Source organism: Sminthopsis crassicaudata, chromosome 3 (genome assembly GCF_048593235.1).
Source record: "Sminthopsis crassicaudata isolate SCR6 chromosome 3, ASM4859323v1, whole genome shotgun sequence".
Lineage (NCBI taxonomy): Eukaryota > Metazoa > Chordata > Mammalia > Dasyuromorphia > Dasyuridae > Sminthopsis > Sminthopsis crassicaudata.
Genome location: NC_133619.1, coordinates 25,140,559 through 25,166,578, shown reverse-complemented (window position 1 = coordinate 25,166,578; position 26,020 = coordinate 25,140,559). Strand labels below are relative to the sequence as shown.

General features: G+C 37.1%; 1 protein-coding gene across 6 annotated transcripts in view; it reads right to left on the bottom strand.

Annotated features, from left to right (window-relative positions):
* SERPINI1 (serpin family I member 1) overlaps positions 1-26,020 on the bottom strand; it is a 97,521-nt gene that overhangs the window by 34,059 nt on the left and 37,442 nt on the right. For all 6 annotated transcript variants that reach the window (XR_012487680.1, XM_074298134.1, XM_074298135.1 and 3 more), the window contains one exon: positions 1,505-1,771. Coding sequence is in view for 5 of the 6 variants with exons in the window: in XM_074298134.1 (XP_074154235.1) it covers positions 1,505-1,754 (250 nt within the window). In the remaining variant the exon portion in view is untranslated. The remainder of the gene's footprint in view (positions 1-1,504; positions 1,772-26,020) is intronic.

Sequence of the window (26,020 nt, the reverse complement as noted above, 5' to 3'; positions counted from 1 at the left end):
TATTCATATTGATAGACATTTAATTTGCTTTTCCAAAAACACATCAATCTCCTAAGAAAACCTCAGAATAGAGTGATTTTTTTTTGATAACATGCATTGTTAGGGGGCAGAATCCCAAGACTGAAATTACTGGGTGGAGGGGTATGATTATTATTATTTTTTACTTCTCTGGCATTCATCTTGCAAAAAAACCGATATGCATATTTGTTAGTGTTATTAAAATTAAATATTTTTATTGAAGTCACACACTTTTACAGTAGCTCTAAGTTTCTCGTGTTCATTAGGATGAGACTCAGTACTATACAGGAAAAAGTGCTATCATTGTCAAAGGACCTGGATTCAGTTCTTGTCTCTTTCCATTTTTCTGTGAGTTTAGACAGTTAAACATTTAACATTTTATGGTTCTTATTCCTCATCTGCACAGTGAAAAGGTTGAACCAAATAATGTTTAAGCTCTCAATTAAAAATGTTCTGTGATAAATTTAGAGAGATAACTAATAAGAATAACCCAGCAACTGGTCATGGAGCAAACTTTTGAGATTTTCATGACTTAATGATACTATAGAAAAAGAATATTCAGAAAACAGGAGTAACTAAGAGACAAAATATTCATACTCCAATGGGAAAGGAGGAAAAAGCCTATTTTTTCAGATTTAAAAAATGAAGTTCCATTAACTGACTTGGTTTAGAGTGACTGAATCAGAGTAAAAGTAAAGAAAGGACCCCTTTATATAATTGTTTTATCTACAATATCAATGAGCTTCATTTATCCACTCATTTCCATTCATTCACACAGTATTACAATTGCTGCTGCAGATATTACTACTATTATTGCTGCTGCTACTATCACTACAACTATTGCTTCTGGAGCTATTGTTGGGCTACTATCACAACTGCTGCTGCTGTTACTACTGATGCTTCTACCATTACTTCTGCTGCCATTGCTACAACTGCTGCTGCTTACCACTATTAGTATGAACACTGCTGCTTCTACTATTGCTTCTGCAGCTACTGTTAGGCTACTATCACAAGTTCTCCTATTGTTACTACTGCTCTTGCTACTGTTACTACTGCTGCTGTTACTGTTATTACTACTGCCGTTACTGTTACTGCTACTGCTACTGTTATTACTGCTCTATTACTATTACTATTGCTGCTCTATTGCTCTACTACTGCTACTACAGCTGCTCTACTACTGTTCCTACTGCTACTACAACAATTGTTGATCATCCTGGTCCTAGGAAAAAAAGGATAGAAATATAAAATCTGATTTAATATAAAGAGCACTTCTTAGTAGTTAGAATTATTCAAAAATGGGAAGTATAGTTCCTTCCCATTGGAATCTTCAGAAAATATATGCTACAAAAGAGAATCCTGTTCAGATACAGATTGGAGTAGTCAGAGTATGAATTCTTTGCAGCTCTGAATTTGATTTGGTCCTAATTGTTTGATCTGAAAGTAACATGCAAAGACATGGGTAATAAACATCACTATACACGCTTACCATCTTTCAAGCCTTCATATCCCATGGAATGACGTATTTCCTTCAGGGTAGACCCATGGGCTCCCAGTTCCACCATTCCCATTGCAATAGCAATACTCAAAGGAGAGAAGAGAATATTCTCATCTTCTCCAGTGGCCCGTAGATGATTATACACATTCACAGACAATTCTGCAATGGTTTCATCAGGAAAATTGGTGCTAAGAGCTGTACCTGGCAGAATAAGCAAAGCCAGGAATCCAAAGAAAGTCATGTTTCCAAGATTTCAGTCTGAAAAACAAAGTGCAAGAATATTAATCATATAAAATTAGACTCAAATAAATGGAATGAGGATAAGAATATTGAGAGAGTGAAAGAAAGATGAGTAGATAATTTACTAATCACTGTACTGGTTATAAAAAAGAGAAGAGGCAATGTAAGCTAACAATTAAGAAGGTGAACAAACTTTATGAGAAAAGCAATTCTTATGCAGAGTTTGGAAAGTCAATTCCTCCCTCACGAGGACAGACTGAACTCTTCATATCTAATCACTAAGGCTAAACAGCAAGCCAACAAAACTAGGGGAACATTCCCAGGCTGAGTTTAAATTTACTCTCCTCACTGTTGCTTGCTTAGTGTTGGTCTGTGATTACAGAAGACTATCTAACTTAGGGTTAGAAGATTCCGCATAATCCTATGTCTACAAAACTTCTATCAGGATCTCTGCTAAAACCAAACCAACATACTACTAATCAAACATGGAAACTGCATATTGAAGTAAACTAGACCCAAGACCCAGGTGAAACAAGCTTCTGAGTTACTCTCCTTCCTGCAACATATATTGGCCCAAATGTCCACTGTCATTCACTAGTCCAACACAAAAAGGCAGAGTCTCTTTATAATTATTACCTTTAAAATTTGTCTCTAGACAATTGGTCTCCAGAATTTTCATAAAGAATGACTTCAAAATGTACCACTTATTTGACATGGAAGGTCAACCGTTACTAACATAAAAACCTTTTTATAAGAGGAAGATGCTGGATCCTTTTTGAAAACCAAGCCAGTCATGGCTGGGATCAGTGAAGGGAAGTACAAGCATAATGGCTTCTCTACAAATCTTTTGGGATTCCGGGTTCCCAGCTTCTTAAACTGTTGGCCCCATGGAATCAAGCAACTGAATGCGAGGCTCACAAAATTATGATTTACTACAAGTAAATGTTTGTTCTGTTTATCTCTTTTATATACATATATACCCATGATTGAAAGAGAATATGTTTAAGTCACAGGCTCTCACAGGCTCCATTCTGAGTTCCAACTGCAGATCTCATTTGAACTTCATAACAATCCTGAAGTAGTCACTGAAAGATCTCTACTTTATAGATGAAAAAAAGTGAGCATCCAGGAGACTTACTTGTTCCTGATCACCTAGATGGAGCCAAAAGGCTAAAATAAACTTAACTTGGATCAGAAGCAGGATTTGAGGCTCCAAAATATGGCTGCTTTTAGGGAAATATACATACTAAAAATACCATGCTCAGAGATGCTATGTCCACCTTGAATAAACCTGGGAACCTACTTGATGGTCTTAACAGGGAAAAAGATGGCTTTTTCCAAACTTCAGTCCTAATCTAATATCACCTGGGCCTCAGGTTTTCAAAAAGCATATGTGTGTGTGTGTGTGTATGTGTGTGTGTATTTAATTATAACCAGCTTCTTTCAATGTAATGGGTTTGATACACAGCTCTTAACTTCTTGCCATGGGCATACTCCAAAGCAGTTTGTAAAGCAGTCTTTAAAAGGTCACTTAGCAGGGAACATCTACATTCACCGTGGCTCAGCAGGGCACATGCACACTTAATATAGGGGCTGTATATTTCCAGTGAGTTCCATCGAGTGGAAATGCAGGGATTCTTTTATTCCCCAATACAAGGGTCAGAGGAGGTCCTCTCTATTTGTTCTTTTATATTCAGGATTTCTCAGCTGCCAAAACACAAACAAAAAATAGGCACAATCAAGACCAAACAAATCTCAGCTTTCTGCTTGAGAATTTCCAAATTTTGCCTGCCTTCTTCTAAACCAGGTAATATTGGCATATGACATAAAACTGCCCATCAAAAGTTAGCAGAGAGGTGCCAGTGAGAGTGAGCCAGCACCATTGCAAGAACAGGCACAATACTTAACCATATTATGCAGGAGATGAAAAAAAGGATGCTGTAATGGATAGATATAGTTGGAAAAGAAGGTGCACGTATCATGGGATGAACAATTTTCATACTCCTTTAGCAGCCTTCAACACCTAGAGATCTAGAGAAAGGCACCACACAAGGTGGGTGGGCATCTTGTGAAGGAAAGAAAGAGAAAATAGCTGCCCATAACACACAGGCTTGGATGGATTACCAAACACACAGCTGAGACCACAAATCCCCTGAAAAAGTTCTCATTTAGGAAAGGGAGAGCTGGATCTGTGATTTTGTCAGTTTAAGGAATGACCAGCCAGCAGGGAAACTTCTTCCATGGTTGTAGATCTTACATCACAGACTTAAGAGTTAGGAACGACTTGAGAGTCAAACTAATCAGAGGTTAAATGACCTATCTAATTATCACCTAAGCAGTATATACCAAGCCAGGACTGAACCTCCAAACATCCTTTCTCCTGCACTTACACCCATCCCAAACCTCACACCCCTTTCTCCCTCTCCATTTCTCTCTAAACTCCAGTGACTAACATCTTCAAGAGAAACTACAAATAAAAAAATGCTATTTGGTATTCAAAGTTCCTCAATTTAGCTTAGTCTCCAGATCCCTTTTCATTCCAAGACCTATTAAATACTTTTAAAAAAATAATGATAATTATTATTATATTATATATAATATTATTATATTATATATTATATTATTATAATATTATTATATATTATATTATATTATTATTATATATATAATATATGACATATATTTTATATATATATATATTATAATCTCCTAATATTGTTCCAAAAACAATGCTCCATCATCCATCTCTAAATATTTTCTGACTGTCCCCAAGACCTAGAATTTTCTTAATCACATCTTCACCTCAAGAACCAACTGAAAAATTTCTCCTAAAGGAAGCTTTTCTCAAGCCCTCATGGTTTTCCTCTGTTAATTATTTCTTATTTATCCTGTACATAACTTGTTGGTACATAACAGTTTGCTGTTGTCTCCTCCATTGGATTGTGAGGCCCTTAAGAATAGAGATGGTTATTTTTTGTTGTCTGTCTTTTTTTTCCCTTACTTTGTATCCTCAGTGCTTAGTATATAGTAGGAGCTTAATGTTTAATGACTAGAACCTGGGTCCTTGTGACTCCAAGATCAGCCCTCTATATATCACATGATTATGGATAATTTGATCAACAAACATCCTTTCTGTCTCTGCTCTCTCTTCTCTTTCCCTCCCCTTTCTCCATAACTATGCATTCACACACAACTCCAATAGTGAGTTAGGAAGAAATATATTTGATTATTTAAAAGAAACTGCCTTCTTAAGTGCTAGAAAAAAACTGCAGAGCAGGTAAACTGAAAATCTAATGGTAAAGCCTTTTTGAAGGAGCCATCTCTTGAATTAGGCATTTTGTTTTAAAAAAATACTTTTTACATATAGACTAAATGCCTTCTTGTCAGTATGTTGTAGAGGGAATCGTGTTTGGGCTCTGAGTGGGTGGGTTGAACTAGTTACCTTCCGGGGTCCCTTCAACTTGTTTAAAACTTGTGAAAATTGGGAACAGAGAAGAATGGGAAAGAGCATATTCTAGACAAGGAAACCACATGAACAAAGAAGAGGCTAGAATCATAAATTCAGAGCTGGGAAGGATTTTAGAAGCCATCAAATCCACTCTCCCATTTTGAAGAAGTGAAACCTGGTCTGGGAAAAGTACAATGACCTGTCCAAGATCATAATGATAGCACAGAACAGAGCTGGCACTTGAAAGCTGGTCTTTTGATTTCATTGTAAAGTATCTGTGCTACTCTCAAATTCCTGATAGTCCTGCTTTTCAGGAGTATCAGCCAGTATCAGTCTGTTTGTTTTCTTGTCCATTTAGATAAATAGAGAGTTAAAAATTGGTCGTGGGCCAACTACCAGACTCATTGACTTAAAGCCTTATTTCTTTTATTTAATATTATCTAGTTGAGGTTTGGAAGAAATTAAGCATTTCCTCTCAGAACTGCCAGCTCTTCCTATGTAAAATTTTTATTTCAGTTCTAATAGACAACGGTATTTGGTCGTAAAGTATAATACAGTGTGTTAACTAGAGCCTGTAGCTTGGGAGATGAGACCTGAGTTCAAATCTTGTGTTTGATAGTAGTTAGATGTTTCACCATGAGCAAAGTTCTTAACCTTGCTGTGCCTCATTTTTTTTTTTAATCTGTAAAAAAAGGGAAGGTGACATATATACAAGCATGTATTTAAAACGAGTCTAAAACTTGTTGGAATCAGTGACTTGGAAAAGGTCTATGTCGTGGAAAGGAAGGCTCATAAAACACAAAATCTTTAGTGATTTTTTCAAGGATTGGACCATAGCAACTTCAGCTTTTAGTGGCAAGAAAGTAGTGCCCCCTCCTTTCCATTCAAATCCTTGCTCTCTTATTAGCACAAGCTCTCCTTCATGCCTGGGACGGTTGAGCTTCCTCCTCACCTCGGACCCTTAGAATCTCGGTTTGGTATTTAATGCTCCTAATAATACGTCTCTAGGTGGATTCCAAAGGACTCCCTCGAGGTGTGCTCACATTCCAGCCAAACGCCCTATTTGCTATTCCACACGTTGCTGCCTCCAGAACATCCCTGCCTTGGCACAAATTGTTTCCAATACCCCAGATGTACTCTATCCTCTCACCTCAATTTCTCAGAGTCCCTTGAAACTTTCCAGACTCAGCTCAATATTGGCTTTTACATGAAGCCTTTCCTCATCTCCCCAGTTGTCATGATATTCCCCCAGCCAAATTAATTTATGAGAGACAGACAGAAACGGAGGCACAGAAACAAACATGCATACACACAAAAAGCACACACAGAGAGAGAAAGAGAGAGAGAGTTATAGAGATACAGACACAGCAAGAGATACAAAGATATAGACACAGTGGAAAAGAGAGAAAAAGAGAGAGAGAAAAGGGAGGGAGAAAGAAAGAGAAAGGAAAGGGAGGGGGAGAAACAGAGACAAAGAGAAAGAGAGAGAGACAGAGACAGAAACACACACAAAGACAAATAGAAACAAACACACATACACAAAAAGCACAGAGAGAGAATTAGAAAAAGAAAGAGAATAGATAAATAGAAGCTAGACAGGGAAAGAGTTAGAGATAGACAGAAAGAGACACAGAGATATTTGCATTAACATGTTTGAATATTTTATGTCTTCCCAGATGAGCATAATATCCCTGAGGGCAGGGATCTGCCATTTTTGTATCTGTATTCCTAAATCCCAGTCTAGTGCCTCTGTTACATAAGAGGGGTTCAATTATGTGCCTTCTGACATGCTGAATTGAATCTAGATATGGAAATGCCAAGTGGAGATGCCAAGTGTGAAGCTCTCTCTTCTAAATGGAATTAGATTGCCCGGGGTTATGGTACTAGCTCCTCTCCCACGTTCCCTCCTTTTGATGGAGTGTTATATCAAGAGGCAAGGCAGGGGATGACAGACTTTTCCTGTTGCTGATGCTGGCTTGACACAAGCCTTCCATGGGTAATGCATTACTGGCTAAGAACACTTCTGCAGGCCAGCACAAAAGGTGAGGCCCTTGATTCTGTCCCACGGACATGATTCCATAAAATGGCAGGCAGGGTCCCTCATCAGTCACAGATAATCAGCACATGTGAAAATGAGTCACTCGGCTTTCCCAGAGGCAAAAAGGAGCTCAGGCTGGCCATTTATTCTGTAGCTTCATTAATTTTGAATCACCAAAATGAGATGCCTTCACATAAACAGAGTATATTAATCAGCATTTTAGGCTGGGGAAGACACATGGATGGGAGGGAGGAGCCCCTGTGATTCCTCCATTTCTAGTGGGATGGAAGGAGTTAGAATGGTTCACAAACCAAAACAAGCACTACTGAATGGCACAAACAAGATATCAAGGTCAATCAATCAATAAATATATATTAAGTGTCTACCATGTGCCAGGAGACAGTCATCCCTACTCTCTGGGATTTCATCCTATCAGGAAGATAATTCGTAATGAAAAAGGTGATATGATATGATAAATAGAAGCAGAATAAATACAAAATAACATCAAAGTAATTCAATACCAGGTACTACTATCTTATCTTATTAAGGTGCTTTGAACACTGGACTGTTGTTTCTCACATATTATTTAATGGTGTGCAATAGAAAGGAAGCTAGCCTGAAACCTGGATTTAAGTCTGCCTCTAATAGACGTGGTTGGATGATCCTGAAGGAGCAATTTAATTCTCAGTGCTCTCTAAAGGCAATAGGGGTAGAGAAGGTGCCCGTCTGCATTGGAAGAGAGAGCATCCTCAGCTTGCTTACAAAATTCACAGGTCCAATCCTCATTCTGACTTAATGTGACTTTTAACTGGTGAGGCTCATAGGACAATTCTTGTTCTCACACATTTTGTGATTCATTAAATATTTATGAGGTGCCTACTGTATGTTTTGCTTTACTGCCTTCTGAGAGGCCTAGCAAAGTCCCTATTCTACCTACTGGTGAGTAAACTGAGGCTCTAATGGTGCTTAAAATTCTTCAAGCAAGGACACATTGCTAGCAAGTGCTAAGAGCTGGGATTAGATACCTGGATTGATACTGTTTCCCCTTTTACTGTCTCTTTTCATTGAGGAAGGAGTACAGTGTTGAAAGTGTTGAAAACTACGCATGTATTTTGAAAATAAAAAGCTTTATTAAAAATTTCATCTACAACAGAACAGAGGAAGAGAGGAAGGGAGAGAGACAGAGAAAGAAAAAGAAAGAGACAAAGACAGGGAGAGAAGAAAAATAAGAGAGTAAAAAGAGGAGAGAAAGAGAGAGAAAAAAAAAGAGATGAGAGATAAAGACAGAAATAGAGAAAGAGAAAAAAGAGAGGAGTGACTCATCCCCCTTAGTTCAAATCCAGCTTCCAACGCTTACTGTGGGACTCTGGGCAAGTCACTTAACCCCATTGCCTCAGTTTCCTCATCTGTAAAATGAGTTAGAGGAGGAAGCAGCAAACTATTCCAGTATCTGTGCCAAGAAAACCCCAAATGGGATCATAGAGTCAAATATAACTAAATTAACTCAACGTGTGTATATGCACATATTTACATATGTGAATATATAAACATGTATTTAAAAATGTATAGTGATTTAAGTGCTATCACTATTATAATTTTTATTAACAATATACCTCAAATAGATTTAGGCATTAAGTCTTCTCTATTTCAGCAGTTCTTTTTTTAATTTTTTTAATTCTTTTTTTATATCTCAGACACTTTTGGAAGTCTGGTAAAACTTATGGGCCCCTTCTCAGAATGCATAAGACAAAATGCACAGAGTTTAAAAGGCAACTAATTGTATTGAAATATCTTCTCAATTTTTTAAAGGTTCACAGAGCTCAGGTTAAGAAGCTCTGATTTGGATAGAACACATCACTATACTAAAAAGAGTAGGCTGGTTTTTTTTTTTTAATAGTGTATGTAGAAAATTAAATTTATTCTCTTTATTTTCAAAGAGGAATTGTCTATTCACAAGTCCATTGTGGCTGCTTTTCTAACAATTCAATTATTTCCAATAGAGAAGTTGGAAAACAGGAAAGGAGGAAGTCCCAGATCTAATTAGCAGCACAGAAGGGATTATTGTTCCTAGAGTATCAGGAAAGGGACTGGACCTAGGTTTATAGTGGTACATCTCCTTTGAGAAAATTCTTTCTTCTGATGCCGGGCAGCATCTTCTCTACAGCTTAGAACCTCAGACAGTTACTTAGAACACGGGGCTTCAGTGCTAGGTCAGTAGTGTTAACTTCAAGTACACTAAAATGTACAGAAAACAATCCAAAATCAGGCTTACAGAACTCCTAGACAGTATCTGAAACAGTTTCTGATTTTATGTGTTGATGTACTAAGAAAAAAGAAATATATTAGATGTGGTTTGATTGTTTTCTGTACATTTTAGTGTACTTGAGGTTAACATCACTGGCCTGGCACTGATGCCCAGAAGTACATAGCCAGAATGTGGCAGAAGCCGGATTGAAATCTAGGTGTTCACGGTTTAGAGGGCATCTCATTCTGTTATACAACAAAGCCTCTTTGTTGTTCATAGCTGAGGAAAATACTGAGCTGAAGACCAAAAATGACCCTGCAAGCACCATTAGGACTTGTGTCCACCACTGGTTCATAGCTATTTGTAATTACACAGCAGGGTGCCCTTGCTCTCCCCTGAGTTTTACTAGCCTACTTTCACTCCTCAAGATGTGAACCCTTGGAGACAAGGCAAATGCAGAATCCTTAGAGTCTCCAAAGGTCACAGAGGAAGAAGCAGACCACACCATCCTCCACTCTATCTGCCAAATTGACTCTCTAAAGTTCAGTAAAGTCTAAAACTTCACTGGCTCCCTTGTACCCCCTAGGATCAAATTGTATTTCATCTCACCTTCCTGCATGTATCATGCATGTTCTCCAGCCACTGCTATTATTAGATTTAAGATGATTGGAGGGCATGGTTTCTAGGACATGGAGATAGTGCAGTGGATAGAAAGCAGGCCCTACAGTCAGGAAGACAAGTTCAAATTCAACCTCAGTCTCTTACTATGTGCAAGGTACTTTATCCTTTTTACCTCAGTTTCCTCATCTGTCAAATGAATTGGAGAAGGAAATGGCAAACCACTCCAATATATTTGCTAAGAAAACCCTAAATAAAGTCACGACTGAACAACAACAATAACAGATGGCTTTCTATAAGCAGTATTTTTGAAAATGTAACCCTATGAGTTAAAAAAAAATCATCAGATGACTACACTAAGTATATTTACTTATCTATAAACACTTATGACATACATATTTAATTATATGTATCATGTACATATGAAATTATATGCTACATAAATAATTATATACTATTATATCTTAATAATTGTGAGCATTATAAAACTTATATAAAAATAGAACTGTGTAAGAATGAAATAAAGCCAGCCAGTCAATTAAGGAACACTTATTAGGTCCCAACTATGTGCCACGATAAGTGCAGAGGATATAAAGAAATGCAAAAGCCAGTTCCTGCCTTCAAGGAAATTATAATCAAACAGCAGGAGACAGTTATGAAGCTGTAAAGTGGGGGAGGGGAGAAGAGGGAAAACTGGAAGAAAAGATCCCAAGTTAGATATTCATTTGTTTTCCTAACTGGGCAGTTGGAATAGAGACTGATTGAAAATATTAGTTTGGGATTTGAGTCTATTTTTCTTTTGTCTCTACCATTATTTTTCAAAAACTATGCCATGGTCTGCAAACAAGGTCTTTAATATGTCTACCTTTTTGTATTATGATGATTTGTATGCCCTAATGTTTAATCAATTTGTGTAAAGATACCAGTTGATATTGAAAAATATGGATATTCTTTAATAATGCCATTCAGAAGATTCCATAAATCATTCATTTTTTTCCCAAAAGCTTATTTAACTTTAAAGTTTCTTTTATATTTATCATTGTAAGATTTATCCACTTCTGAAAGAAGAATATAATTCTCTTACAATTACTGTGCTGCTATATGTCTGCTATTCAATTAACTTTTCAAATTTAGCTAATATCCCATTTGTTGCATAAACATTTAATAATATCACTTCATTGTCTATGGTACATGGAAATATAACAAATTCCAGATATAACCCCTTTGAAGTTGCAACTCTTTATTGTTGATTTTTCTAAAAATCATCATTTAAATTCCTGATTTTTCTATGAGGAAGAATGGAAAATTTGTTCTGGTGCCTCATTTTCATCATTTTTGTTTACTTTTGAAATGTAATTCTTGCATGCAGCAAAGTGTTAGGTTCTTTCCTTATCCATTTTTCCATTCTCTTTTAGTTTGAGCACATTATAGAAGCATTACTGTCAAATGAAATGAGTGATTTATGAGACTAGAAGGGAATAATCTCCATATCGATTTGGCAGAGGGCTTCTAGGAAAGTACTTCAGAAATCTGTTCTTAACTCTGTGTCATTAAATATTTTTATTGATGACCTCATTGAAGGCACTCTTATATAGATGACACTCTTAGCTTTGAATCACCTAGAAATTTGAAGGTATTTGAAGGTATATATATATATATATATATATATATATATATATATATATAGCTAAATCTAATAAAAAAAAGGGAGGGATGGGGGCTGGGAATAAACATTTATAAATTACCTACTATGAGCAAGGCTCTGTGCTAAGTACTTTACAAATATTATTTCATAAGCACCTTGTGAGGAAGGTGCTATTATTATTCTTATTTTACAGTTAATGAAACTGAGGCAAACAAGGTTAAATGACTTGCCCAGATAATAAGTGTCTGATGTAACATTTGAACTTTCATCTTCCTAAATCCTCACACGGCTCTCTACCTAGTGGACTATCAAGATGCCTCTAATAAGAGAAAATGCAAAGGGAATAACTGTCAAGTTACATTTGGATTCAAAAATAAAATAAAACATTCAAACTTAACCAATACAAGACTGAAGAGTTATGGCTGACAACAATTCCTATAGAAAACTGGATGGGTTTACATGGAGTTTAAGCGCAATATAAGTCAATAGCATTATATAGAAACTTAAAAAAAAAAAAAAAAAAAAAAAAAGGATGGTTCTGAGGCTGCAGTGAGTCCTATTATCTGAAACAAAGGGTGGGAGGGTTCCAGGGCACTTGGTACTCCTCCTAGTCAATTACACCAACTAGATGGACCATGTCTAGAAGAAGAGATCTAAAATGATGAAGGGACTCAAGATCTTCCCTCCCAAGTCTTAGTGAAAGACCTGGGACTCTAGTATGGGCAGAAAACTTGGATATAAAGAGGCATGAGGTCTGTCCTTATATATCCGTGCAGCTGTCATGTAGAAGAGGGATTCCATGTGTTTACTTGGCCCCAGTGCTCAGAGGCGGGTGAAAGTCAAAGAAAAGCACATTTAAGCTCATTGCTGCAGAAGCAAAAACAAAAAGAAAACCTTTCTTACAAGAAGGATCTATTCAAAAGGAATGGGTTGCCTCAGGAGGTAATGGATTTTTCCATCACAGGAGACCTTCAAGTGAAAGATGGATTGGTTGGAGATATTGTAGAGGGAGTCTAAAACAGGCTGAATTAGAAGAAATGTCAAGTCCCTTCCCATTCCCAAATGCCAGAGTTCATCAGAGAGGAAGTAGCCCCTTGGTTTCTTTATTTTCCAAATCACAGTTTAGTCTTCTTTAGGTGAGCGATTGAGTGAAGGCAGCCAGCCACTATCCTTGTTCATTTTATCCCTCGCCCCCAAAAGATGACAGCTAAGATCCTGAGTTTCCAGGTATGTTAATAGAATAAAACTGAGTCAATAGACTTCAATATAATCCTAGCTTTAAAGCATTCCTCTTAGAAAATAAATATTTCAGTTTCTCCTTTAAATTCATTTTTGACAAATGGATTCATTTTACCTTGGCAGCACAGCATTCATCAGATGGTAGGAGACTCACTACCCTGGGGCAATGATCCAGCCTGTGGACATTATCTTTTAATTAATATAGAGGTTTGAGCTTTCTCTTTTTTTGGTCACTGTGAATTCAGTCACAAAAATCAATTTACTTTCTCCCACTTCTATTTCCTACTTTTCTCCTTCCAAACTAGTATTTATGGTGATTTTCAATGGGATACAAAGTGAGAGTACATGTATGTTTTTTCTTGTGCTAATTAGTCACCCAATTTGGAGTGTGAGTGCACCTGCAAATGGCAAATTGCTAACTCACTTGTCCATGATCAAATAGTTATTATCAGGGACAGAATTTGAATTCAAGTCTTCCTGAGTCCAAGTCACAAATCCTATGTGTTATTCCATGCTGCTTCCCACCTGGGTATAGAGGATCTTAGGGAAATCAATGGCCCATTAATCCATTCCCCTGTAGCCAGTCTGGTATAGAGTTTCTCCAGACTTAGATAGGTTAGAACTTGGACAATAAGCCCTCAGTTCATCTCCATCTGTACTTGAACCTTTCCAGCTTGTATCTGGCAAAGTCTGTGCTCTTTTGTTATAAGCTTTGAGAACCCAAGGTCACCAAAATTCTACTTGTAGGAAACTTTCAGTAAAGGAATAATACCAAACTTCTGTGAGCTATAATTTCCATGACACTTTAAGGCAAAGAGCTATAAGCATATTATCCTATTTGATCCTCACAATAACTCTCTCAAGTAGCAATCATAAGCAAAGAGCAATCATAAGCTCCAGGAAAACGGAGGCTGTAAAATGGCTTTGAGGGTCAGTTAGTCCAAGCCCCTCATTTTACACATGAGGAGCCTAATGTCTGGCTCACTTTTAGGGACTTTCAAGTAATGAGTAGCAGAACCAGAGTTGCAACCAAGTTCCTCTGACTTCTAAGCTCAAGCCTTTTTTCCAGGAATATGATGCCTTACAGCCTTCACACAAGTTTACAACATACTTAACATGAATTCTCTCATTTGTTTTCCATAAGAACTCCATGAAGTAGATAACTAAAAAGATCATCACCAGAGCTGCTTTCCTCCTCTGGAGAAATCTCCACCCTGAACTATTGGAAGCTCCCTGGGTAGACCGCTTCATCAGGTGCTACTTTTGTCTGGATTTCGTTTCCCACTTTGGCCCTCTTACTTGATTTTCCAGCTCCCCTGTTTTACTTTTGGAAAGTAAGCTCCTTGAGGGTAGGCACTGCTTCTTTATGCTTCCTTGCCCTTCGCATATTATCTGACACAGAGTATGCACTTAATAAATGTCCTGTTTCTTTATCCACTCATCCATCCACCCATCCGCCCCTTCACTCACCCGCTCATCCATCCATCCACACATCCATCCAAATAGCTATCTATTACCTATTTTTTTTAGATGAAGAATTGACAGCAAGGAAGGTAATTCACTTACTCATGGCTGATCTGACAATGCTAGAGGTAAGAACTGAACCTGGATCTCTCCTGACTCCACTTGCTGTACTCTTTTGGATTATGCCATTGTGTTTAATAATTTCAATTTCCATTTATCATTTAATTAAAAAGAATTATTCAAATTATTAAATATGTTTTAATATACATTTCCATGAGGCAACACTGTTATTAGAAGATAGAGGATATGGAATATTTGTCCCTTCTCTGATACTCTATATTTCTCTAGCCCCTGAAGAACTTTAGTCTTATAATCCAGCCATAGTAGATCATCACAAAAATATCCCAGCACCTGAAAGAAAGCATCCTAGGAGTGTCAGCTTTAGGCATGAGAATGGTCTTGGAATTTCTAATTAAAGTGGAGGGTACACATGTTCAGAATTTCCCTTGGGATTGTGGTTCTCATTAAAGGGAGTATCTAAGTGTGTCTTGTCTTCCTAGAGACCAAATCTTGGCTTTGGAGATACTGTGGGCTCCTCTGGAGCTTACAGGAGATTTCCCCCCACCTCACCAAAAGCACACCCCATGTTTCCTTTAGGGGTATCTTGAGTTTTTGTTAAGAATCCTATATGAATTCATAAACAATTTCTTCAGATTCCAGAGGACAGGAATTGTCTAGAGCTCCAGAAATATATCACTGTGATGAGAAAGTCCTAGGTGGCCAGGCATCCTAAGGATAAGCTTTCAAATCTTTGCAAGAGAAGAGAAAATAAAGGATATGTATAGCATTTAAAAAAAAAAAAAAGGATTTTCTCCTTCCATAGCAAGTCTTTGCTAACCTTTTCTAGGTAAGTGGTTTTTTCAAAAGAATCATTCAGGAGATCAGAAGACCCCTTTCTGACTTCAAAGATGTCAGGGCTGAATTTGGGCTAGGGAAACAGAACTAGTGCAGGCTTGATGAGAAGAGCTGGATAGAGCTGATGCCTTCTGGTATCGCCAGTGGGGCTTTTCTAGCAAGTTTTAATGAACAATTCACTCAGAGTAAGGGAAAGGGGTTTTCACATGTGCCAGTAGACAACTGCTTTTGGATTACAGTCAGACGGACAGAATGGTGACTCCAGAAGATCAGAATCAAGTGGGCTGCCAGATTCAGTGCAAAATTCATCCCTCAAAGCTCACCTAATCAGAATGGTTATTTAAAGATTTGTGACAAACATTTTTAAGATGTTACCTCTCATATACCCTTGTGATAATCTACTACTGCTGGATTATAAAACTAAAGGGCATAAAAGAATACTTTAAATAACTTATATGATTTCATCTTCCTTTTCTTTCATCTTCCTCCCAGGAATAATAGAACTATCTTCCCAACTCTCCCAAGAATACTTTCCTATGTGTCAGGAGTGCCTGGCTTGAATTCCAGGCATACTGGTTTACTGTCTATGTAACTTTCTGAGACTTGGTTTCCAAAACTGTAAAATGAGGGGGTTGGTCTCAGATGATCTCTAAAGCTCTTAAAACTCTAAATCAATTACAACAATTTATATAAATCACAAGAGTATTAGCCCTTCATTTGGCAGTCAATTAGGCAGCAAGTATTGATCAAATGCTTGCCATGTTCTAGGCCCCAGATCTAGAGAACACATAGAAAAGGGTTCCTAGAAGAAGACACTGAGATTGTGAGGGCTGATAAACCAATCTGAAGGCTCCATGGCTTGTTCCTAGCAAAGGCCTCAGAACTAAATCTAGGTCATTGCTCTCCCTATCCTGTCTAGCATTCTAAATGTGCCTTTCCTTTCCTTCCTGACAAAGCAAGTACTGAGTTTTGAATCAAAAAGTTCAAATACATTCCCTGAAGCTTACTAGGATGTAACACTGGGCATTTAATCTCAATCCTTTAAGTCTTTTCTTTAACCAACAGTAGATTTATTCATGGGAAAGGGTTACAGACAAAATGAAAGGATACAATAGACACCAGGAATGATAAATATGAAATAGATTTGGGAAAACATATAATAAAACTAAGGAAAATGACAACTCCCCCCAGGGGAACTCACAGTTAATCAGGAGAAAGCTAATATTCCATGAAATGGGAGAAAACCATTGTCTGGCAGATGAGACTAACAGATTTAACTAGCATAAGGAGAATGGCACCATTAGAAGGAAGGCACTCTGAGGGAGGGAAAGAGAATACCCTCATAGTGGGCTTAGTCCTGCAGAGAACTTAGCCAGTCCTTTCAGTTTTATCAGACTCACCATGAACACTTTTTAGGAGATTTGCTGGAAAAGACCGGAATGATTTGCCATTTCCTTCTCTAGCTCATTTTACAGATAGGAAACTTAGGCAAATAAGGCTAAATGACTTGCTCAGAGTCACAAAATTAGTAAGTGATGGAGGCTGGATTGAAACTCAAAAAGGTAAGTCTTTCTATGGCATCACCCAGATACCCTAATCTCTCTGATAGTCTTCAATGCTGTGCTATTGTAGGGAATGGATTAAAGAGATAGACTTTGAATTAGGAACACCCCCAAATTCCACCTCGGACTTTTACTAGCCTTAAGACCCTGGGTAAGTCATTTAGTGTTTACTAGCCTTAATTTACTTATCTGTAAAATGGGGATAATAACAGCACCTGCTTCCCAGGGTGATTGTAAGGACCAAATAAGATGTCTGTAAAGCTTAATATAATGATTAAAAGACTTTATAAAGGTGCAACTATTATCATTATTATGTGCCACTGTTGTTATTATTAACAATAGGATGCATTTTATATTAAGAAAGAAAATACTGGCCAATCATCATTATGTGGCTGAGTTCAGGCCAACAGGTAAAAACAAGTGGGTACCAAAACACAGGCTGAGCGTGTTGCCTCCGCTCCTCTGGAGTGTTCACACTAGCCTGTGAGGTACAGTCACAGCTTGGGAAGTGCGTGGGAGGACCTGCTCAGGGCCTGGGCTGACTGTTCACATTGTGAGGTGAGATGAAAAGAAGGAAGGCAAATACAGAATCAGAGAGGAAGCCTATCCTGGGGAAGAGGGGGAGCAGAAGCAATTTTCTACACACAAAGCACAGTGGGTGTTCCATAAATGTCAGTTATTATAAGCACCGAATTATTGTAGTTCTTCATTAATCTTTTTATTTGATCGCTCGTTAACATTTCCAATAAGATGCTTCTTCTTGATCTACCTTCAGGCCTTGATGCTGATCAGAGTGAAATCAGAGGGGAAACTAAGTCAAAGAAAATGCCAGAGACCCTGGCATTCATCTCAGTCCAGCTTACATCATCCTAAGTCGATAAGAATCTATCCTATTTGCTGAGACCTCCAGAGAAGAAAATTCAATTACTTCCCTCTGTAACCTGTTCTAATGGTTAATAATCTTCTCATCGTTCAGAGGTGCTCTTCTCTAACTCTCCCAAACTTTCAAATGGCAGTATGAAGACGTTTTCTCAGCAGCACTTGAGTGTAATAGAAAGGCTGCTTTAAGGTTCTTACTGGCTATACTATTGAGGATAATGCTCTTTTTAACATCAGAAGGGAAGGAAAAGAAACAGAATAAACATTTATAATGCACCCAGTATGTGCTAGGCACTTTACAAATATGAACTCGTGTGATTCTCAAACAACTCTGGGAGATAGGTGCTATAATTATCCCCATTTCATAGTTATAGAAACTGAGACAACCAGAGGTTTAGTTGACTTGCTAAGGTCACATAGCTAGGAAGTAGGTAAGGCTAGATTTGAATTCAGGGTCTTCTTGATCCCAAACCCAGCGCTCTAAATACTGCACTACCTGGCTGTCCCTCACTCAGTATTGTGGGCACATGGGTTAGTTGTTCACAATCTTGTATACATTCATCATGCTTCTCCTACCCAGACTTATTTGACTGATCTTTTTCTTTCTCCAACTTTTAATCTTTTGAATGGGAAACAGCTCCATCAAGTAAAGTGATATTTCTGCACCATCTCATCCCAGAATTGAAGCCTTACAGTATGGCAGATAGAATGCTGGCTTAATAGTCAGAGAACCTGAGCTAAAATCCATCTCTGATCCTATCCTTCAAAAAGCTTGGATTAGTCCCATTTTGTCTCCGTGGGCCCCACTTTTCTCATCTGCAAAATGAGAGGATTAGATGACCAATCAAAATTAGTTATTAAATGCCTACTGTATGCCAGACACTACGCTAGGAATACAAAACCTGAAACAATCTCTATTCTCAAGTTGCTTAGTAATGGACCTCTGAAATACTTCCCAGCTCTAGACATTCAGTTTAACCTGCTCACTCCTTAAAGAGTTTTTGGTATTGGGTTTTGCCTTTCTTTGTATCTCCAGCATGTGGCACAGTGCCTGGCCCATAGTAGGCACTTAATAAATTCTTCTTAACTTGTAATGATCTGTCTCATTTTACAAATCAGGAACCGAGTCAAGTAGACTTGCAAAAAATCAGTACAGATAGTATATGTGGAAAAATCAGAATTTGAACCCAAGTCCTCTGATTTCAAATGTTCTTTATGTCACATCATGATATTTCTCGATCGTGATGAAATAACACATTTTCTCTCTCTTCTTGTAATTCTACCAAATTTTCAAAAAGGAAGAGATATGGGTAAGAAAAAAGGAGTAAAAGCTTTTTATCAAAATTTTCTGATAAGTGCTTAATATACAAGCTATATAATAGTCCACTAAGAGAAATATATAAGATTAAAAGTCATTTCCAAATTGATGATTAGTCAAAATATCAACAGATCTTAAGGGAAAATTTGTAAAATATTAACAATCATATAAAAGAATACTTCAAATCACTAATAATTAGAGAAATGCAAATCAAATTAACCAAGAGGTTTTACCTTATGTTCAGCAAACTGACAGCAACTGACAAATTTATACCAAAAAATGAGAAAAGTTAATGTTGGAGAGGCTGTGTACGCTAATGTATTATTGGCGGACCTGAGCATTTAGTACAGCTATTTGGAAAAGTAGTTTGGAATTATGCAAATAATGGGGGTAATATGTGCTTTTTTTTTTTTTACCTAGAGGTGTCATATATGCTCTAAGGAGATCATTGGCAAATTTTTAAAGTGAACTATTATATATATAACTGAAATATTTTGTAGTGGTACTTATTTTTTGAAATACCAAAGAACTATAAACATTTATACTCATCAACTGGGGAGAAGTAAACACACATGGTATATGAATGTAAAAAAAACATCATGGTGCTCTAAAAAATGACTAATGTAATGAACACTGAGAAGCATCAAATGATTTGCATAAACTGATGCAATATCAAAGAGTTAAGAAAACTATCAAGTAAACTGTAGAAACAACAATAAAACAACCAAAAAGTAATGTTAGTAAAATTTAAAGAACAAGCTTGGCTCAAAGAGGACCCTCACCTTATCTCACTCAACTTCTTAGTGGTGTGAAACACTGCATAGTCTTTTTTTTTTTTAATGTATTGATTGATAGAGATCCATCTGCATCCAAAAAGAGCATGGTGGGGACTGAATGTTCCCACATAATATTTTTTCATCTTTTTTGTTGTACTTTGCTTGCTCTTTTTTCTTTCTTCCTCATTTTTCTCTTTTTGAACTTATTTTTTCTTGTGAATAAATATGGAAATATGTATAGAAGAAATAAACATGTTTAACATACATTGGATTACTTGCCATCTAGGGGAGGGAGTGAGGGGAAGAGGAAGGGGGGAGGGAAATCTGGAACACAAGATTTTGCAAAGGTGAATGTTGAAAATGATCTTTGCATATATTATAAAAATTGAAGCTATTATTTTTTTAAAAATTAAAATGTATTGGTTAACTTTTCTGGAATTTTCTATCTCTGTCATAAAAAGTCTATTAATAAAGGTTACCTGGGGAAGGAGAGGAGGAAATCTCTACAATGTAAAAATAAAATATAACAATTAAACTTATTTGATTAGTAATAGATTTTTTAAAACCTAATTTTTTAAATGATCACAAGTAGCTCTGAATATATTTTGGAAAGTTTTTTGTTTTGTTTCTTTTAAATTCCTCCTACTCCCAATCCCAGATATGAGTCAGTGCTTACAGATGTGACCAATCACACAAAAAGCAGATGATGGCTATGTTGCTTATTAGAATGAAAGTATTTTGTTTTGTTTTGTTTTTCCCTCCTGGCCAATCAGCTCTCCAGAGGACAAATGAAGGAAGGACACTCGGTGCCTTTTAGACATGCATTTTCAGGGCTCTCATTACAGACAACATAATTAGAACTGAAATTATGAAGGCAAACTGCATTCAAGGTCTGTTTAGTTAAAGAAGTAGGTGCAAGACAGATTCTAGAAACAGAGTTGGGTGTGTGGCGATGTTCGCACTTCTACAGCACTCTTGAAGACTGGAAGTGAGGAGGCGAGGGATGAAGGATGTCTGTAAAGTCTTTATGGTGATGCTTTAGGGAATTTAAGTTGAAGGCTAATATGGCCCCATTATCTAAATAATACTAGAATACTAGCACAGCATGGGCTTTATTTGCAGTTTCTTAAGCACTTTCATACTCTACATCATTTGTCCTGAGACTTTTTAACTAGGGGGCCAGTTCACTGTCCCTCAGACTGCTGGAGGGCCCGACTATAATAAAAACAAAACCTCACACTGTCTCCGCCCCTCAGCCCATTTGCCATAACCCGGTGGGCCTCATAAACGCCCTCAGCGGGCCACATATGGCCCACGGGCCCGTAGTTTAAGAACCCCTGGTCTAACTCAAATGTTCTCTCTTTCACAGAGGAAGCAAAAGAAAGAAAAGGAAAATAGGAGGAAGAAAAATAAATGGTTAAAGAAACAAAAAAGCATGACAAAATATAAGTCACAAAATTCAGAGTAATTTACTTCGGAGTCAAATGAATGTAAAACTCTCCAAAACTCTTGGAGACATCACATATCACAGAGAGAAAAGATAGAGAAAGAAGGAGAGGGAAATATTTATCAAACATTTACCATTTGTCGGTATTATTTTAAGTGTCAGAGAAGGAAATAAAGCAAGCAAGATAGTCTTGCCCTTGAAGAGCTTACATTCTGATGGAGGCAGACAAAACAAAGAAGCATGAGGAGAAAGGAGTGGGGATGGCAAACATCTAGGTAGTGCACAAGATCGTACAATGGTTCACCTGGCAGTTGGGGGAGGCAAGGCCAGGGCCCAAAGTTCTAAGTGAATGTTAGCCAAACAGCTGACAGCATGGCAAGGAGAAGGCTAACAAGTGGAGCAATGACATCAATAATTATTAACAATAGCTGCCATTTGTATAGAGTTTTCAAGTTTGCAAATATACATTACATATGTATATGTAATATTTAATACTGATAGACTATTGACGTATTCTTGTCAATTTACAAATGAGGAAACTGAGGCTGGGGAAAGTCAGATGCTGTATCCTTTGTCGCTCAGAGTCACTCTCTCCTGCTCTGCCAACTGTAACTGCTGCCTGTCTCCCTCCTCCAAACCCTGTTACCCTCCTGGAGAGGTATGAAGGCTGATGCTTATTGAATTGCTTAATAAAGAATTCACCTTGAGATATTTACTATGGGACAGTTATATTGGTGGATGACCTTGTCATAGAATAGCATGGCTACATGTTGAGCTTAAAAATTGTTTGATTTAAGGTAATTATGTTAGCAGTATGGAATTATGCTCCTATTTAAATTTGCATGACTGTTAATAATTACAGTCCCTGACACCATCTGTTGATTCCTGCCGTTGCTGTCTGCTGCAGCAGGTTCTCTTAGGTCAATTTCATTTTTGTTGGCACTCTTGTTCACAGGAGTTATCCATTAAAGTGAATATTTTTAAATTGTTTAGTAGGGGTTTTCTTATCAAAGACAGAAGGAAATAAAAGAAGTCTCATTAAAATGTTAATTAATTTATGTTGTTTTTAAAAGAATGACAGATGAATATTAGATACAGTAGTTCACAACTCAGTGATATTTGATCATGGCAGTGTACTATAAGGATTATCAAGGTATAGGGAACAATATGTCTTCAAAATCTTAACATTAAGAATAATGATGCTTTTAAAACCACAAATGCTCATTTGGAATAGAAGGAAAGTGAGATAACTGTTGGACAGTCCAATAAAGCTATTCCTCTCAAAGTAAACAGGAGTAAAACCTCTAACCATTTCTGCATTCACATTCAAGATAATTCTAATAAGGAAACACACTTCTGTTAAGGTGAACATTCTATTTGTTTTTACCGAGTCTTAGCAAAGCAAATTAGAAGAATGAGAGGAGAAATTATAAAAATGCCTCTAGATTACATTGTAGCAGTGTCAATTTAATCTATTTTAAGCAAGTTATCAACTATAGACTCTTGATTGCCATTGTTTCCTTAAAAAAATTCAATCATCCCAAACAATTTCCACAACAAAGAGAAAATTTGCAAGTGGCCCAGAAACTGCCACAGCAAGCAAATATCTCATCGTTTTGCTGAAGGGACAGGCATAGTAGCAAAAGGAAACTCTGTTTAGAGTTCAAGTTCATGAAACCGCTGTAAGCATTAATGATTCACAAAACAGAAAAAAGCAAGTTTGCCTTGAGATTCAGCTAAATGTATCACCTTGAGAAAATCTGTAAAACAAATGAGGAAAAAAAGGAAGATGTGTTTTCATTTTGTCTTATAAATGACTTATAATCAAAGCCCACTTGACTAATATAGCGAGCTATCTGGGGAAATTGTCAGACAACTGGTGCTTTTTTCTGCTATGGCTTATAGTGAACACAGTTTATTTAGTTTGTCTGTATCCCTGATGATGAGTCATGGACATTTTTTCCACAAGGACAACAAACAAAATATCAAAATGGAGTAGACGTGGTGGTCTTTTATAGTAATTTATTCTTATCACTAGCAATAACGTTAACTGCTACATTTGGACTAACATACTATATGAGGAAGTATTACCCCTTAAGATGAAGTTCAGAAAAGTGAGTAGATCTGAAGAAACAAACAGAAGAGATCTATACCAGAAGGAACACAATTTGAAAGGAATAAAAGATGGGTCCAAGGCTCTCTTGCAAAAAATTAAATGATGGTGTTTTTTGGAAAGGAAAAGGACAAAAGAGGGAAGATAAGAGAACAAAGAGGAAGAGGAAAGGAGGAGACAGGCATGTAGAAATCAAGGCTATTTCAATGAAAACATGAAAAACAAAAAGGTAAAATATACCAATTTCCCACAATTCACTGTATCTTTTGTGAGATAATAGGCAGAAGCATATAAAGCAAACAAGATCCTTCTATGTTTATAGAGTTGTTGTTGTTGTTGTTGTTGTTTTTTAAATAAGCATTTACTAAGCAAAACAAATGTAGCCTTGATGGCTCTCTTCAGAAAAGGTGTCTCACACATACATTAAAATAATGGAAGACTATGACAGGTGGGACCACTAAGAAAATTTTGTTCAATGATTCCCTGAGTAGAGTTAAGTATAAAACAGGGAGACATATGTTTGTCTAATATGTTTTACTACTGTTATAGAAGATATCCTGTACAGAAACCAAGGGAAGAGCAACTTGAAATATTTATCTCCACTGATGATATTGTACTAATGTCATGTCCCGAAACATTAAAAAGCTTACTTAATGAAATCCATGGCAACATGAATGCAATCAGACTAACCATTTACTCTGGGAAAAGAAAGTGGATGAATAACATATTTACCAGGCAAGATGCACTAAGGTATGCAGTTGAATGGAAAATCTATGGAATTCATCCATCAGCATGATCTCCTGAGACAGGTATTAGACATGGTTAATGAAGTGGGCCAAGAATTCAATTTCAGGAAGAGATGGGGATAGATTCTATTTTGAAAACCAGGTGATGCTTTCAATGTTCCTTGTTCACTTGTTACCAAAACATCTAATTTTTTAAACTATCAACAATTTCTTCCTGTTGAAACTAAATGACCATAAACCATTTAACACAACTGCCGAAAAATTAAATTTAAAAATAGCCCAAAGGGAAGTGAAAAGATGTTTTGTGGGTGTAAACAGAAAGCAGCATGTAACCAAGAATGCCTCATGCTCAACGAGAGGCTAGACAGATATTGTTGAAAATATAGATGACTAGAAAAGAGGGAGGTCAATTCTGGAGTAAGGAGAGTAAACAGATGGATTGAGCAGATCATTACTCCCAAGACAATGAGAGAAGACCTCCTGCTCATTAGGTAGGTTATTTATAGAACACTGATGGGAAATATGGGTAAGAATTAGGATAAGAGGGTTTAGTATCTTTTTATCAAGGTTGGGAGGAGCCACACCTGTATGTTTTTTTTTTTAATTCATTCATCACAATTCCAAAATCTTCAAGTAGAAACCAGAACTACTTAAACTAAAGGAGGATAATATCCTATTACAAAATAGTGGAGGCAATTACCTTATGACCTCAAATATCATTCCTTTGGATTCCCAGTCCAACACATTATTTCCTTGACATTGCTTGCCTATATGTATTATCTTGCCCTGTTAAAACGTAAGCTCCTTGAGAGATAGAACTATCTTCCTTATGAATATTTGTACATTCAAATCTTATAATAGTCCCTACCACATAATGAGCTCTTGTTCATTAATTCCTTCAATGCAGTGGCCTGAGATAACTAAGAATATTCAGGCAGCAGAGTTCCCCTTGCTCAAAATTCCCATCAGAAGGAAAGAGTGAAGGAGAAAGAGAGAGGAATGGCATATGTTAAATGCCGACTGTGTGGCAGGAATTTTATTAAGCATGGGAGATACATATACTTGCAAACAAGACAGTCTATAGTCTCAAGTTCACATATATTTTCTGACTAAGTGAGGAGGGGAGGAGGAGGAAGAACCTATTAAAAAAAAAAAAAGAAACTTTTCTGGGGGAAGAACTTAAAAAGAAGAGCTGGAAAGGGAAGGGGCATCAGTACATATAGAAAAGTAATGAAAATTCTCTCAGGGCACTTTCATTTGGTGTTAATTTAATGAGAGCAATGCTTCACTTAGACTCTAGAGAATGGGAAATTCACAAGGTTGTGGAGGACCTGTTATTTGGGTAACATGAGGGGTCTCTGGAATATGAGATTACCTTTAGGGCATGGGGAAGAAGAAAATGAAAATATAAGAGCTCAGAAAGAAGTCTATTTAATTAATATTTTTTGCCCAGGGTTATGGTAGTTGAGTGGACCTATCACTGTCTTGGTATGCCCTCAGTTGGAATCAAATCCCAAATTGGCATGAGAGGCAGGAGCAATGTGAAAGTCTGCCAGTCCTCAGGCCATGTTAGCCTAGTCCAATGGTTCAGATTAACATAGGCTTTGGGAGCAACATGGGGCCTGACTGCTAATTCTGATAGCAGTTCTCATTGTGTCTTTCTACTGTAACCTCAAAGGCATCTCTTTTTAAGTTTTTGTTGAGCACTGTTCCCTGTCACAGGAAAGAGGCAAGCAGAAGCTGGGAATCTACCTGTTGTAAAAGAGATAGATAATCATCCCAGGGAAGAGGCTGGACTAGGGGACTTCTAAGTG